The 14,198-nt window shown below is 37.9% G+C and overlaps 1 protein-coding gene across 3 annotated transcripts in view; it reads left to right on the top strand.

Annotated features, from left to right (window-relative positions):
* The window catches only part of ASZ1 (ankyrin repeat, SAM and basic leucine zipper domain containing 1), a 44,586-nt gene extending 30,652 nt beyond the window's left edge, over positions 1-13,934 (top strand). The window contains exons 10-14 of one of the 3 annotated variants that reach the window (XM_057412186.1): positions 4,863-4,975; positions 9,753-9,858; positions 10,286-10,399; positions 12,332-12,457; positions 13,717-13,934. In XM_057412186.1, the coding sequence (XP_057268169.1) occupies positions 4,863-4,975; positions 9,753-9,858; positions 10,286-10,399; positions 12,332-12,457; positions 13,717-13,899 (642 nt within the window). In that variant the 3' untranslated portion in view covers positions 13,900-13,934. Of the gene's footprint in view, positions 1-4,862; positions 4,976-9,752; positions 9,859-10,285; positions 10,414-12,331; positions 12,976-13,716 lie in introns of those variants that run through there. The other 2 variants (XM_057412183.1, XM_057412185.1) reach the window with 2 other exon arrangements.
* Positions 13,935-14,198: the final 264 nt, after the last annotated feature.

Below are 14,198 nucleotides of genomic sequence, written 5' to 3'. Positions count from 1 at the left end.
AACTGTAGGAGTCTCCTTGGGATAGCGCAAATACTTCAGGCCACAGGATTCTTCTGAGCACACTGTACCAGGTCTGACATACCAAAGATGTCTCACTGAAATAACTGACTCAAGCCTGCTACTGATGCTAGTTGTCTCCTCCATGTCAGCTTTACTCGCCCTGTTCTGGTACCAAGGAAGCATGTGTTCCAGCAGCTGGAACCAGCATTAGCATACAGATGTTAATTATTACTTCAGAGTTGGTGTCACAGGGATGTTTTGCATGAAGTTTTGTCTTGTAACTGAGTAAGGTTTAAGTGTTTTCCCAGAGCTCAGAAATAATTCTGTATCTCAGCAGGTGCATGTACAGGGAGCTTTGTCAGTGAAGAAATTATTTAAGAGTTCATTTAGACCTAGGTATTACAAGGCATGTCAACATGTTCTGATGTTACTGCTTTTCTGAAGCCTCAGGATCATGCCAAATGGACAACCACTGGGTATGGGCTTTCTATGGACCCTAAAGCCCACACTGACAGGAATTTTGCTCTTAAAGGAGATTTTTGTAGCTTTCTTCTTACCACTGTGAGCTGCTGTGTTTGTCATGCTTGCATTACACTGCAAATCTGGCTGCGTATGTGTTCATATTGATCACCTGGTTTGATGTAATCATTACTTCGTTTTGTCCAGAGACGCTGGGGGAAGGAAAGAATTGTGGACTTTAGTGAAAGGCTAATCCTTATGGTTCCTTCATCAAAGAAGGATCTGTAGTTTCACATGAACTGATAACCTCCATTTCAGTGTTTCAGCATGTTTCAGAGACCCTCTTATAAAGAGGGATTTTTTTTGATAACTGAAATAAATGCCTGGATCAGCTCCTCTTCCACAGAAAAATTGTATCTATAGGAACAGAATTGTTTTGCCTCTGAACTGTGTAACAGCAGGAAACACTTCTGGAAAATAAGCCATGCTTTGTGCATGGATGTAAATTAATTAGTGAGTCTTCAGTTGGGAGTTTAAAAAATGACATAATACTCCTGCCTTATTAGCACTTCATAAGTTACCCTAAATTCTTGATGCAATTTAGTTACAGAGCTCTACTAACAGTTTCTCCCCACGCTGCTGATAGAACAAATTTAATCTGTTTCCTCCTAACTCCAGAGTTGAAAGTTTTTAGTGTGATGGCAGATCTTCAACTAACAGCCAGCTATTTTAAAGAGCCTGGATCTTATTACTACAAAGATTAATGATGACCTCTGATGGATGCCTCTGAACCAAGCTGCTTTGTATCCAGAGAATGGGGAGAAATCCTGTCACTAACATGATACACTTTCCTCCATCAAACAATATCAGAAAGATACTTTCTTTGTAAATATCTTTATCTGTATTCTGCACAGAGCCTAAACAATGACTCTTCAAAGCTGAAATCCTCGCATTCCTTAAGCTTATAAACTGTTCCATACTGAAACAAGTCTGTTCAATATACTGGAACATGTCTATTCAACATTTGAAGGTTTTTGTCTGATTCTGTGCTGCTCGTTACCCTTGGATATTTTTTTGTCTGGATTTTTTGGTGGGGGGGGTTTGGAATACTTTCTGAGCATTTGTCTCAAAAGATAGCAACAGAAGTAATTTTACTTCTGGATGCATTTAGAGTATGAAGGTTCTTTTCTTACATGCTTATTAGTTTAAAATAAGAGAAATTGGCATCTTATTCTGGATTTGAGAATGCATAATGACAAGTTAACCCATCAAAATTCAAAATATAACCCAGACATTTAACTTCTTTGTTAGAGAATTGTCAGGTCTGTGTGCTTTTATGTTACAGTTCCAGGATTCTTCTTTCTCTGCCCCTCCCTCCCTGCAAAAACATTTAATATTTGGCAGAAGAATAAGAATAGCTTATTTAAAATAGTGGCCACTTGGGCAAGTTGGCAGTAATGTAAGAGTTTATGCATAACTTCTGGTTTATCTGAGAAACATGTCATCTTTCATTTCCATCTAAAGAGTAACAGGAAAGTCATGTTGATGCTGAAACTGGAGTTTGGAGCATGGATTTTCAGGGGCTGTTTTTTATTTCAGTATTTATTTAAGTAAAGAGTAACATAGACGTTAGAGTTGGTAGGCCTAGCATTATTTCACAGGTGTAAGCAAGTTCTTGTACACCACTTGCACATTCTTAAATGTATGGCCACTTGACAATAATATTTGTGTTATTTGGACTGCAGAGTAACTGAACTAACACCAACTTACAGTCTTGCTAATCTATAAGGAAGAAGGGCTTCTTGCACCACGGTTGTTCCATGCATTCATCATTGCATGAGTAGCCAGGTTCTCTGTAACCCCTGTGTTCAGCGGTGGTTGTCTAGAAAGGTAAAAATTTTCTGCTTTGGGAAACAGTGTGGACTAGTCTATATGTCTACTGTTCTGCACCTAGTACCTTCAAATTCAGAATTACTGTGGTGGAGGTGGAAAACTTTATCTATGATGACTTTTATCACATTCTTTACTTCTGAAGCCCAATATCTTCAAGATGTGGTGGTACTCGGTCACTGATCCATTTGCAGAAGGATTGAATTGTTTTATATATAGGGAGACAAAGTACAGTGTCTTCCTGATAGAAAACTATATCCTTATTTGCTTGCTGTAGGAGTGAGAAGACGAAGTCAAAAGCAAACCCAGTCTTTGCAATAGTTCCTGCTTTAAGCAAAATAGTTTTTTAATATTCAAGAATAACAACCAGCTTACTCTTGGGAGAGCTCATTTGATTTGTTGATTATAATTAAAAGTAAACTTGCTGCTCTTGTATAAATTGGCTTACTTCTGCATTATGAAATGACTGCTGCAATGCTTTGTAAGCATTAAGAAAGCATGAGTTTATACCAGATAGGGCTCAACAAGGCCAACCTGAGTACTAATAAATAGAGCAGACTTGCAGCTCAACATAAGCAAAGTTAGTTATTTCTAGGAAACACAGATCTTTCTCTCTTAAGGCTGCTAGTGATAGTTACCCTAGGGAGTCGAGTATAATGTATTCAGGTACCTGTGGCAACTATTGGAAACTGTAAAGTTCTTGTCACCTGTAGATAAACTCCCAGTTAATCTGGTTGGGATTTTACATTACTGAAGAACTTACTTGTCCGTAGACTTGTAACAGTAGGCTTATGACATGGTTTTGAAATGTAACTATGTGCTCACAAGTATGTCGTCTAGCATGTTACCTGTGAATTCTGAGCACCTGGTGGGGAACCTAGGGGACTGTTTTATGGAGCCACAATGAACACTAAACATCAGAAATAATAGTCTCACATGAAGCAAGCATTTCTCTAAGTAACTTCTCCTCCCTAGGATTGCTGCTCGGCACCATCTGAGGAAGTGAGACTGCCTGGTGTTTGATGTCTGTTGTCAGCTGCATGTCCAAAGTTCTTTCTGCAATCATTAAAAAAATCTGGGAGACTACAAACACATTTTACAGATTTCTGAGGCTACAGCAGGGAGCTTCAGGTCCTCAGAACATAAGAGAGAGTCACATATGTTCTAGCTTTGAAGGCTGCAGGATCCTTGTGGTCCTAAATTCCAGAATGCTCCATTCCTGCTTCATCCAGGTACTTGGCTGGAGAGTTAGGAACAAAGTCATACTTGGACCTGGCATTATGTGTTTTTTCACTTGTGTGGAGAAGCATCCTTAGGGCTGTCAACATTAGAAGTCCTGTGTTGCACAGCAGCCTTTCAGATGAGCAAGGAAAAATATTGAGTGTGCCACAGGAACGCTTCTGTTTTAACAAGTGAGCAACTTTTTTTGTTTTGTGTTCTACAAAAAAATTCTTAGCCTAGGATTTAAATATGAGTTAATATGTAATCTGAGATAGTTCATTGATAACACAGCTGACGAAGTTTTCTGTCCCAAGTATTACTTGGAGGATCTCAGTTACATGGTATATGTCTTCTGAAGAAAATTTTTCTTTTCTTCAGCTAAAAGAGACAGAAAGCCTTGAACACTTCAGAACTCTTCTGTTGTTGTTTGCAGCATTAGCCAAGAGTACAGAAGATGAACTGATTTGAGCTTCGGGACTGTATAAACTGATGTCAGGTAGTAGTTAGGCTTGGTCTTATTTTGAGGTCATAAATTTATTTTGAGTTTATAAGTATGCTGTCCTTCAGATACATAAAAAGGCTTCTTTTACAGGCTGTTTCATGGTAGAAACATCTGGCTTGAATGTCTTTTTAACAGATTGTGTTCTCTCTGCTATTTTCTGATTGTCTGCGGCTTTAGAGATAGCACCAACTAGATTTCTGTAACGTAACTTATTTTTTAAATGACATTCTGTAAGAAAATTAGGTTTTACAAAGAGCTATCATATCTTCTGAGACCGGTTTAACTGAAAGAACTGCACACCCAAAAGCTTGGAAAAGCCCTTCTGAAAATCTGCCCTCTCTCTGTAAAATTCTGCCTTTGCCAATTTATAGTTTCCATTCTTTCATCTGAGTTAATGCTGTATTACTGTCATGGTGATTGGTTATTTTGCTGTAAGAAATGACCGAGATGATTCTGAAATAGATGAGCCTAACATCCTAACACTGAGGTACTCACAAAAACTGCATTTTTTTTTTTTTTCCCCTTTAATAAACCTTAAACTATCTGAGCATCCTGTACAATTTCAGTTTGGCTTTTCCTCGGGTCTTATAATTTTGTTTTGCATCATTGAATAGTTTCTGTGGTTTTATTTTATTTTGGCAGTTGCATGCACTGTAGTTGCTTGCAGTAACTTAAAAGCAACTTCTTTGACTCTTTAATAATTAGAAGCTTGCACAATAAATGGTACTGTCCTGTTATATCAAGTAAGTATTGAAAGTAAATTATATTTGGAATTACTCTTTAAATTTAGATTGGCCTTACAAATCCTGAAGATCAGCAGAAACTCCTAGATGCCATTAACAAGCTAAAAGTGGAAGAAACAAGAATCGGAGATGTCTCTGAAGTGATGAAGCTGGAATTGAGGTATTAACTGTATATCTAGGGAAATGGAAGTGAAATACGAACTATTTAAGACAACTGCATTGTTTTCTGTAGCTCAGAGGTAAATTTCTCTCACACCTTATCCCATGCATAACACTCATGAGAGTATACCAGTTAGTGGATTACAAGGGCTGGTGGTAGTTGTGTTTTGTACAAAGAAAGTTGGAAGCATAGGTTCTTGATGTAGGAATCTGACTATGTTGCTGTTATGTGACATTACTTTGGCCATCTTTTTGAGTAATGAGTTTGTTCTTTATACCTCAAAGTTTCACAGCCTTGCTGTGCAGGGTTTTCACTACTCATATCATAATTTCTGAAAGTGGCTTCTTGGGCTGCAGTATTAAATCATGCTTTATTTTCTCTGATATGCTTCAGTGAGCCAATATGGTTTTATTTCTCTGTGGAAATGGGTTTTGCCATCCTTGCTGCCCCATGCTTCAAGAGCAGCATGGAGCCTTATAAACCCCACGTGATGTGGATTGTACAGGCACTCTCAGTCTTGAAGTCAAATTTGTCTGATTGTAAGGTGCAATAAAAAGATGTGTGGGAGGGAGAGATGCATATATGATTTCTGCATGGGGCTTTAATTTTCAACTGATAGATTTAAATTACATGTCTACATGTCTACTACATGTCTACCTTAATAAATGGGACTGCTGTATTCAGGGGTTTTTCCTTGTTGTTCTTTTCCACTGGACACAGTTTTAACTAACTTCTAAAAGACCTATTTTTTTTTAATTACAAATTAAGAACTTTGTAAGATGTTTTCCGTATCATATATTATATGTATCAGTAGGAATAGGTTCATAAGGAAACTGTTCTGTAAGAAAGCATTACTCCTTCAAACTTCCATTCCAACTTGATATTTTTCCCATTACAGGTTTTTTCTTACAGCCTTAAGCATCAGCTCTGCAATACCTCTCATACTTCCAGTATTGTCTTGTGCAGTCCCATCAAAGTCAGACCTACCTGAGCTGAGAGGAACATCCCTCAGCTTATTAAACTTCATCAGTCCCTTAAGCACTGTTAGAGCACTCTCCACGTCCAGTACAAAAAGAAGAATGAAGGTTATAATAAAGGCAAAGGTGTCTTAAGATTTCTTAAACCCCTTTTCCTCTATTTGTGTAAATATTATTTTTTTTCCAGAGACCTAGACTTGAATTTAGATTCTGTACTCATATCTTTCCTCTTTTTACTTCCCAAACCTACAAAAGAATAGCTCCTGAAAATAGGATTAGTTTGCAGTTTTAATTTGCAAATGTTTTAGAAATGGACCAGGGCATAAGGCTGTGGCTTGCCTTTCCAAGGCTTTAGTCAATTGAACTGTGATTGTTTAACCTAGAGAAGACTGTTTTAGGGATGCTGCTCCTTTGTTGTACTGTAGCTGCACCAGTAGTAAGTTAGGTTCTCTGTGCTTGTTCCTTCCCAGTTTCAGCCATCATTTGTGTAGCATTGTGTTGCCTTATTTGCAGTGGCCTGCCTAGAGTGGTACTGGGGGGGTGGGGGGAGAAACTGCCTTGCATCCAATCTACTGATAAAATAACTTTCTATGTCTAGAAAAGTCAGGGTTCAGTTCCTCCTTAAAGTGTGCATCTCCCTGTCGACTAGTGATCTGACAGCTGTGCTGCTACTTTCCTAGCTGTTTCTTGACTCTCCAAAACAAATAATACAGCTCTCTTTATCATTTGGCTACTATAAAGCTAGACTCTGTTAGTTATGTTGTTCACTGGACCAAAGAATATGCTTGGGTTCATTCTGTACACATCACTGTATTTTGGAGGCAGCTGAATCCGCTATGTATTAGCAGTCACGTCATGACGTGTTCCTGCCATAGCGTTGTCTTTTGTGCCTTGGTTACATAAGTCTATCTGGTATGCACTTATTCTTACATGCACTGATTGCTCCTGATTCTGGTACTGTCCCTGTATTTATATCCATTTCTGTGTTTACACAAAGGAGGATTTTCAGGCTGCTTGAGGTACATTTTGCAGTATGATGCCAAGTTTGAGCTGCGGGATGTGGGAGGACATGCAAGGCACTTGGAGAAGATATTGAAAGACTGAGATGGGCTGGGAGAGCAGAGTGTTCATCTCCTGATACAGGACCTTGGTGCTGCTTCTAGTCTGTGAGGAGATAGCATTTGATGAATGGAACACTTGATGGATAAGGAATTGGCTTGATGATGGCACTCAGAGTTATGGTCAGTGGCTCAATGTCAAAGTGGAGACCAGTGATGAGTGGTGTTCCTCAGAGGTCAGTATAGGGACCAGTGCTTTATAACATCTTTGTTGGTGACATACAAGAAGTTAGCAGTTAGTTCACTGTACATGCGGCCAAATGCAATCAAAAACCCACGTGATGCCCAGTACAGTCTTGTATACCATTTACATATCTAATTCGTGGCAGAGTATGGGTTTAGATCATACATAGTTCTCAAAACCAGAAAATAATTGATTGAAGATTGAAGTACACATTATATGACAGCATTTCAGTTATGGCAAGCACTGCATAGTTTTCTAGAAAATGGCTTGACATGTATTTTAGGAATCTGACCTTGAGACTAAAATCATAGGCTATGTTTACATGCTATTATATAAAGATTTTACTTCCCACTTGCTCAAAGTCATTCTGTGAGAAGGCAGATCAGTCATTAAGTCATAGAAAAACTAACATAGTAGAAAATGTTGAACTGATTGATTATAAACTCACAGAGTGTCTAGTGCTGTTTAGCCACTGGTGTTTTGACAGCCATTAATTCTTTTCAAAAGTGGGTTTTTTTTGAAAACTTTATTTCCATTTACAAATATAAGAACATGTCACTGCAACAGATACAACATTTCTATGAAATAGGTTTCTAAGAACTATTATTGATATAATAAAGACATATGAGAAGTATAAATGGTTTTCTTTTCCCTTTTTTTTTTTTTTCGCCTCCCCATGTCATGGCCATGACAACTTTATTTTTGCTGCGAATCCTTCCAGAATTCCTAACAATAATTTCCTTTGTGACAAAACACAGAAGTTGCCACAACTGATCCTAGCCAGCTAAAAAAATTATGCCTTTAAATTGAAGGAAATTTTCACAGGCATGGCTTGACTATAGTAACATGGGAGAAACTTTCAGACTGTCTCCAGATGTGATTATTTCTTGTGTTTGGCTTTACCATAAATACTCAAGTTCAGTTATATTGTTCTGAAATAAATAATAATTTATTTTATAAAAACAAGCAAATAGGCTTCCTTACTTCACCATCTTCATAAAAACCATGGACAGTCTCGGTTTTCAATCTCCAGCACTCCTACTGATGCTTCTGTTTATTTCTGGTTTAAGGGTTGAAGTCTTAAATGTTCAGCAGTGTTGCAAATCACAGATGTCCTGAGCAGTGGTGGAAACTTTGCTCACTAATGGTCTTGTGCCAAAGTTGAAGGAAAACACTCTCTGGGCTAAATTCAGTCTCTTGTTTAGATACTTGCACCACATTGGCAAGTAGCTGTTTAGCTGTTTGGGAAATGTAATGTATGCCTTTTTGCAATCAGAAGCAGCAGTAAGGTGGTATATGTTGCATTTAGGTTCGATTGCTCTAGGGAAAAGAGGAATGGTAGGGTCTGAATTAATTTATTCAGATTTTTCCATAAAGATAACAGGAAGTTCTGCTATAGGAACTTAAAGCCCTGCTTGTTATTCACCTGGGTGGCTCATACATGGTGGAAACTTCTCTCCTGGAGATACAGGCACTTCTCAGGATTTGAGAGCTCACTATAAAAACAATTGGCTGATCTTCTTCCTTGTCCTCTTTTCCTCTGCCCAGTCAATGGCAACAACTTTCTGGCCAGTACCATGACAGATAAATAACATTCTTTGAGGCTTCCAGTAAAATAAATGGAGTCAGTGTCATGTGGGAGCTCCAGAAACTTAGCAGTGAAATTAGTCTGTTAATTTTTTCTATCATTTTCTCCACTCTTCGGAGATACTGGTAAAACTAATTTTCAGGGTTGTCTTCCTGCTTGTATAAATTGTCTTTGAAGTAGATAACATCAGAGATTTTAGGCCTTGAGGAATATATTTCCAGAATGAAAGGCCAGGTTAGTGTTACTGGATTCTTTTTTTCTTCCACCGTGCTGGAGACTAATGGTCATTTCAGTCCTCACTCCAAACTGCAAACCAGACTTTTCTCCCACCATCTGCATCAAAAATGTGAGCTGCAAGTCAGAAATATTGATATGTCCCCATAAAATTGAGTATAAATTCTCTGTTTCTGGTGTTGCAGGACTGTGATCTGTATGCACACATGCACATGAACAGTGTTGCTGGTGTTGTGCATCACATGTTATAAAATTACTTGTGCAGCAGCTAATGAAACATTTTTGTTGACAGTACAGGACTGATGAAAGATAGAAGTGGAGGTTAATAGAATATTTCTGATAAGCTTTGGGGTGACACTTTTTTGGTTTTCAGTACATCTTATGAGGTGAATATTTCAGATAACATAATGATTTTTTTTGTCCTTCCAAAAGAGTGGAGAGGTGGGGATGAGGGGACACAGCGCACCACACCACCACAGAACCACCCCAAAACCTGCTAAGACTTTAGATGTAGTGTTATACTACCCTATATTAAAATACAGGGCCACAGGATTAATATTTTTAGGCAATGAAATTGCATGTCTAACCAGCCAGTGTTGGAAATGCATAGATAACACTTAGCTTGCAAAAAGTTACAGCCTTTAACAGATAACAGAATATCATTTTATTTTTGTAGTGGAGATGAATTCCTCAAGTTTTTGAAGAAGTTGAATGAGGAGTGCATTAAGCTGACCATTCCTGTGCAGACCGTGAATAAGCGTTTTCTCAATCGCTCCCAAAAGGTATTCAACCAAATTAAAAAAAAAAAAGATTGATTTAGAGTACATTATTCTAGAATATTATTCTACCTTGTAAAGTGAAAAATATGAACAGACACCAGCCAGCTTGATTATTATAAAGCTAGATAGAGCTGTCCAGTGTTCTTTCTCTAAAGGTCACCTTTTTTTAAAGAATTGATTTCAAAAAGTTAAGCTACCCAAAGAAAGAAGATAGAGCTGTTTCTTCATGTTTCTGCTGATAAGGGAGTTAGGGTGACAAAAGGTTTGCACAAAGGCTGTTTGTGGGAATAATGTTGTGCAGAAATTGTACAATGGAAACCCAGTGTAAATGCAGTTACAAACTTTTTCTGGCACTTTTATGATACGTTGACTAAGGAATATTAAGTTACAATCTACAGTAATTCTGGCAAATAACTATAGTTATTAATAGATGGTGCTGCAGTGGACACCAACTGCAAATTGTATTGAAGTCTGCAAAGACTTGGTTTGCACTGTTGAAAAGCTGGGAGAAGAAGCTGCCAAACTGCAGGACCTGATGGAGAAGGTGGGTATGGGCAGGTGAGGCTTTGAAATACCGTGTACAAGTTTCTCCTTGCAACTTCAAATGAGACATCCATCAGTGAAGTGTACCTTTGTTGTCTCAGAATTGGTATCATTACTTGCTGTGCAGAACACCAGTGTACACACGGAATTGAGGTATTTTCTTGTCAGCTATTTTAGCTATTTTGCAAAATAGGGTGCTAGGTGGAAGCCTCACTGTACATTGTCTTGGTCTGCCACAGGCTCTTTAGCAGTAGCTTACACTTTGTATCCACCTCTCCCCACCTATACCTTCCCATGGACAAAAGGAGAAATAATCTGGAATATTCCACAGCAGTGTGGAATAGGAAGGCACAGTCAATCTTTTTCTTTCTACCACAGGAAAGAATTAAGTGGACTGTATCCCTGTGCTCTTGGACAACCACTGTGGCATAAAGGCCACTCTGAATACTTACACTCTTACTTCTTAATTAAGGAATCTTTTGTTTTGAATTATTGACTCACAGAGAATTTACTAAATTTTTATGGATTGAATGGGAAGCATCCCAGATAACTCTGCCAAGTGACAAAAGAAGAGGGTGGGAGAGGTCAAGGCTAGATGTTAGCACCACATCAGTCATTCTCAAACCAACACAATGACACGCTCTTGTCAGAAGGGGTCATTTTAAGTAATAGGCTAGTAAAAGGAATGGCTGCTGGGATAGAGTAAATGGAGCATCAGTGTCAGAAAGGAATCTGTTGCTGAACAAAGCCATGTGGAACTCAGATCTTGGGTATAATGCTACTAATGGAGTTTCCTGTAGTTTAAGTAAATTTGATATAATAGCCTTCTCCCAATAAATCACTTAACACTAAATATATTTAAGAGGTAGATAGAGGCTGTGACAAAGAAGTTTTTTGCTGTTTGTGTTCTCCTTTTGAATATGCAGAAATCAATTGTATGTATATATTTGCCTCCTGTATGTACAGGCTAGTTACAAGGGCTGGAGGGGATCTGAGTTAGGTGCCACTTGACTTCGCTGTCTTCTGTACTTAAGGTTTTATAACTGTCAAGATGAAGCACAGTGTCTCTGTTCCCAGTGTTAAACAGAGGTGTTAAACAGCCTTCTGAGTACTTCAAAAATGTAATTCTTGTTCTATTAAAATACTGTAATGTTTTATGAATTTCACTGGTGTAGACTTTAACACAAAATACTTTTGTGCTGCTTAATTTATGATGGGGCACTCTGAGTAGAGCGCTAAAACATTTATTATGAAAAGTGCCAGTTTAAGTGAAACAGTTAAACCTTTTAGATAATAAATTTGTATAAGTTCCCTAAAAATCTTCAATACTGTTTGCTAAGCTTAGTCATTATGTGACTTTGCCAGCAGTACATGTCTGTAACATGCAGTATTTGAAAACACAATAAATGAGATGACCTTCCAAGCATTATAAACTAAGGTAGGGTAACAGAACCTGACCCTGCTGCATTTAATGACAATACTTCACTCATCTTCAGCGTATATTCAAACAGGCACTTTCCACTCTCCATTTAATTTCAAGGAAGTCTAACCTGTTGCTTATTTAACTTGCTTTATTTTTTTTTAATGAGTTGGTTTAGTAATTAAATAGCAGAAGTTCTGGTTAAAATATTTGATGATTGGAGTTCAAATGTTTTGTTACTAGGTTTTTGTAACATCTGTTAGCAGTGTGTTTACTCCTGAGGAATTAGAGTAAATTAACAGTTTTGTTTTCTAATACATATTACATAATGATTGAGTATTGGATAAGATAGAGGTTTGCACACATTTATTTCAGTTGAAGCAGGGCAGAAACAGAAAGAAACAGTATCTGCATGCAGATTCGTAGGACTGGGTACCTTAGCACATACTTGAGAAGCTTTCACCCTAACTTTTTTTTTCTTTGTTTCACTTTCTACTTTAACATCTGCCTCAGCATGAACAGAGGAATGACCCCAGAGAAGTGAAACTTCCAGAAAAAGCACCCACATTGGAAAAAAGATTAGTAAAAATGGGAGCCATAACATTGCTTGGATTTGGTTTTTTCTTCTTTATAACCAAGGTAGTGGTAAAGAAAACATTACTTTAGGCTTATTCTTGTGAATACTTTTGGAAAATGCGTTCACATTGCAGTTCTGTTCGGTATATGGAGCTAAGCTGAAGTCAGGAGAAAATTTGTGTAGCTTCTCACCATACCCATAGTATATGCATCCAGTAAATGCTTTGATCCAGAAATAAAGTTAATAAAAATCAAAACTGCTGCTTAAATGAGTTTTAGGGGGTTATTTTAGAAATTACTTTTGGTATAGACTGTAAGTTTGAAATTCTCAAAGCCACTTTTCTGTTTGGGCATAAAGCTGCCATTGCTTACTAATTACTAGTTCCATTTTTACCTTTAGCTGTTGTTTAGAGGTGAACATAAGCAAATAATTTTGATTATATCATATGTTTGTATTTAAAATTGCAATGCACATGTGTTTTGGGGTTGAGAGGGAGGGTTTAGAATACTTTATCTCATGCAGTTCTGTGTTGATAAAGACCTCTTCTTTTGCAGTTTTTCATATGAATCTATCATAGGAAAAACTTGCTGGTGAGGTGTACTTGTCTTCCCTTTGTCACAGTCACAGGACTGTGGAGGTACTGTTACATGTTGCCTGAAAAGTCATTTTCCACTGAACTGGGATACTCAAATTATGCCTGAAATCTGTTTCCTTGGGGATATTTACTACCATTAAGAGTTTCATCACATCTATTAGAAGGATTATAGCAGTCCTTTGCTGTAAGAATGCAAGCAATTTAGAAGGCATAGCAGCGTGTTTTTTTCCTGGTCTGGTCTTTCCTGAACCCAGGACACAATGACAACAGCTTCATGCTTAGAGTAATTTTTTCTTAATATTCTCTGCACTTAAAAAGGTGTTTGTAATTCCACAGTGAAACATTAATATCTGGTTTTCATCTGGTTACCAAACCAGCTATGTTGGGGAAAAAAGGGAATTGGCATAAGTTAATTCAACTCAGTTACGGTTTTGCAGACTTCAGTAAACATCTGTAAAAATGCTGAATGTTTCTGAAGAGTCATTCTTCTGTCAAAATAAAAGGAGTCTAAAGAAGATGGGTGTGTCACGCTTTGGCTCTCTGTTTTTCAGGGGTGTGTGGAGTCTTAATCTTTGATGTTCCCTTCAGAGACTAGTAAGGAGAAGATAAAAACTTGAGTGCTACTCCAGTTGCTGTCACAGTTGTTCTCTGCTTTTTGTTTTAGAAAGCTACATTGGGTGTTGGTGTGTTTCCTTGTTACTGCAGTTCTACCTCCTTTCCTCACAGGTTTCTCCTTCAATGCAGGGAACATCCTATAGAGTGATGAGGCCAGAGGCAAATACAACACAGATTGGGTTGTTTCCCATTCTGTTCCCAACATTGGGTCAGAGGGGACAAGCTGTATTTCCCACTACCACCATCTACCAGCAGAAGCGGAGAAGTGCACAAACTATCAGCTTGCTGACTTGAACCAAGAAAGTATAGTAAAGGAAATGTTTAAATAGTTCTCTGTTTCTTCATATTACCTTATAATTAATCCTGAAGTAACAAGACACATATCACAAAGGGAAGAATCCATGGTATTAAGAAACGCTGTTAAGTGCAGTTTCAACTGCACATGGGGTTCACATGGAATCTTTCGTGTACCCAGCAGTCCTCTGATTAGCTCAAAATGCAGTTCAGATGCAGTTGCTCAGTGATGGGATGGCTCACAGGTACTACTAGAACTTTGACAGCTAACATCTTCGGGGCTTTTTTCTAGTAGGTGG

This window comes from Pezoporus wallicus, unplaced genomic scaffold (genome assembly GCF_028554395.1).
Source record: "Pezoporus wallicus isolate ANWC-B61680 ecotype Strahan unplaced genomic scaffold, APGP_CSIRO_Pwel_v1 contig_3858, whole genome shotgun sequence".
NCBI classification, from domain to species: domain Eukaryota; kingdom Metazoa; phylum Chordata; class Aves; order Psittaciformes; family Psittacidae; genus Pezoporus; species Pezoporus wallicus.
This window is presented reverse-complemented; position numbering and strand designations above follow the sequence as displayed.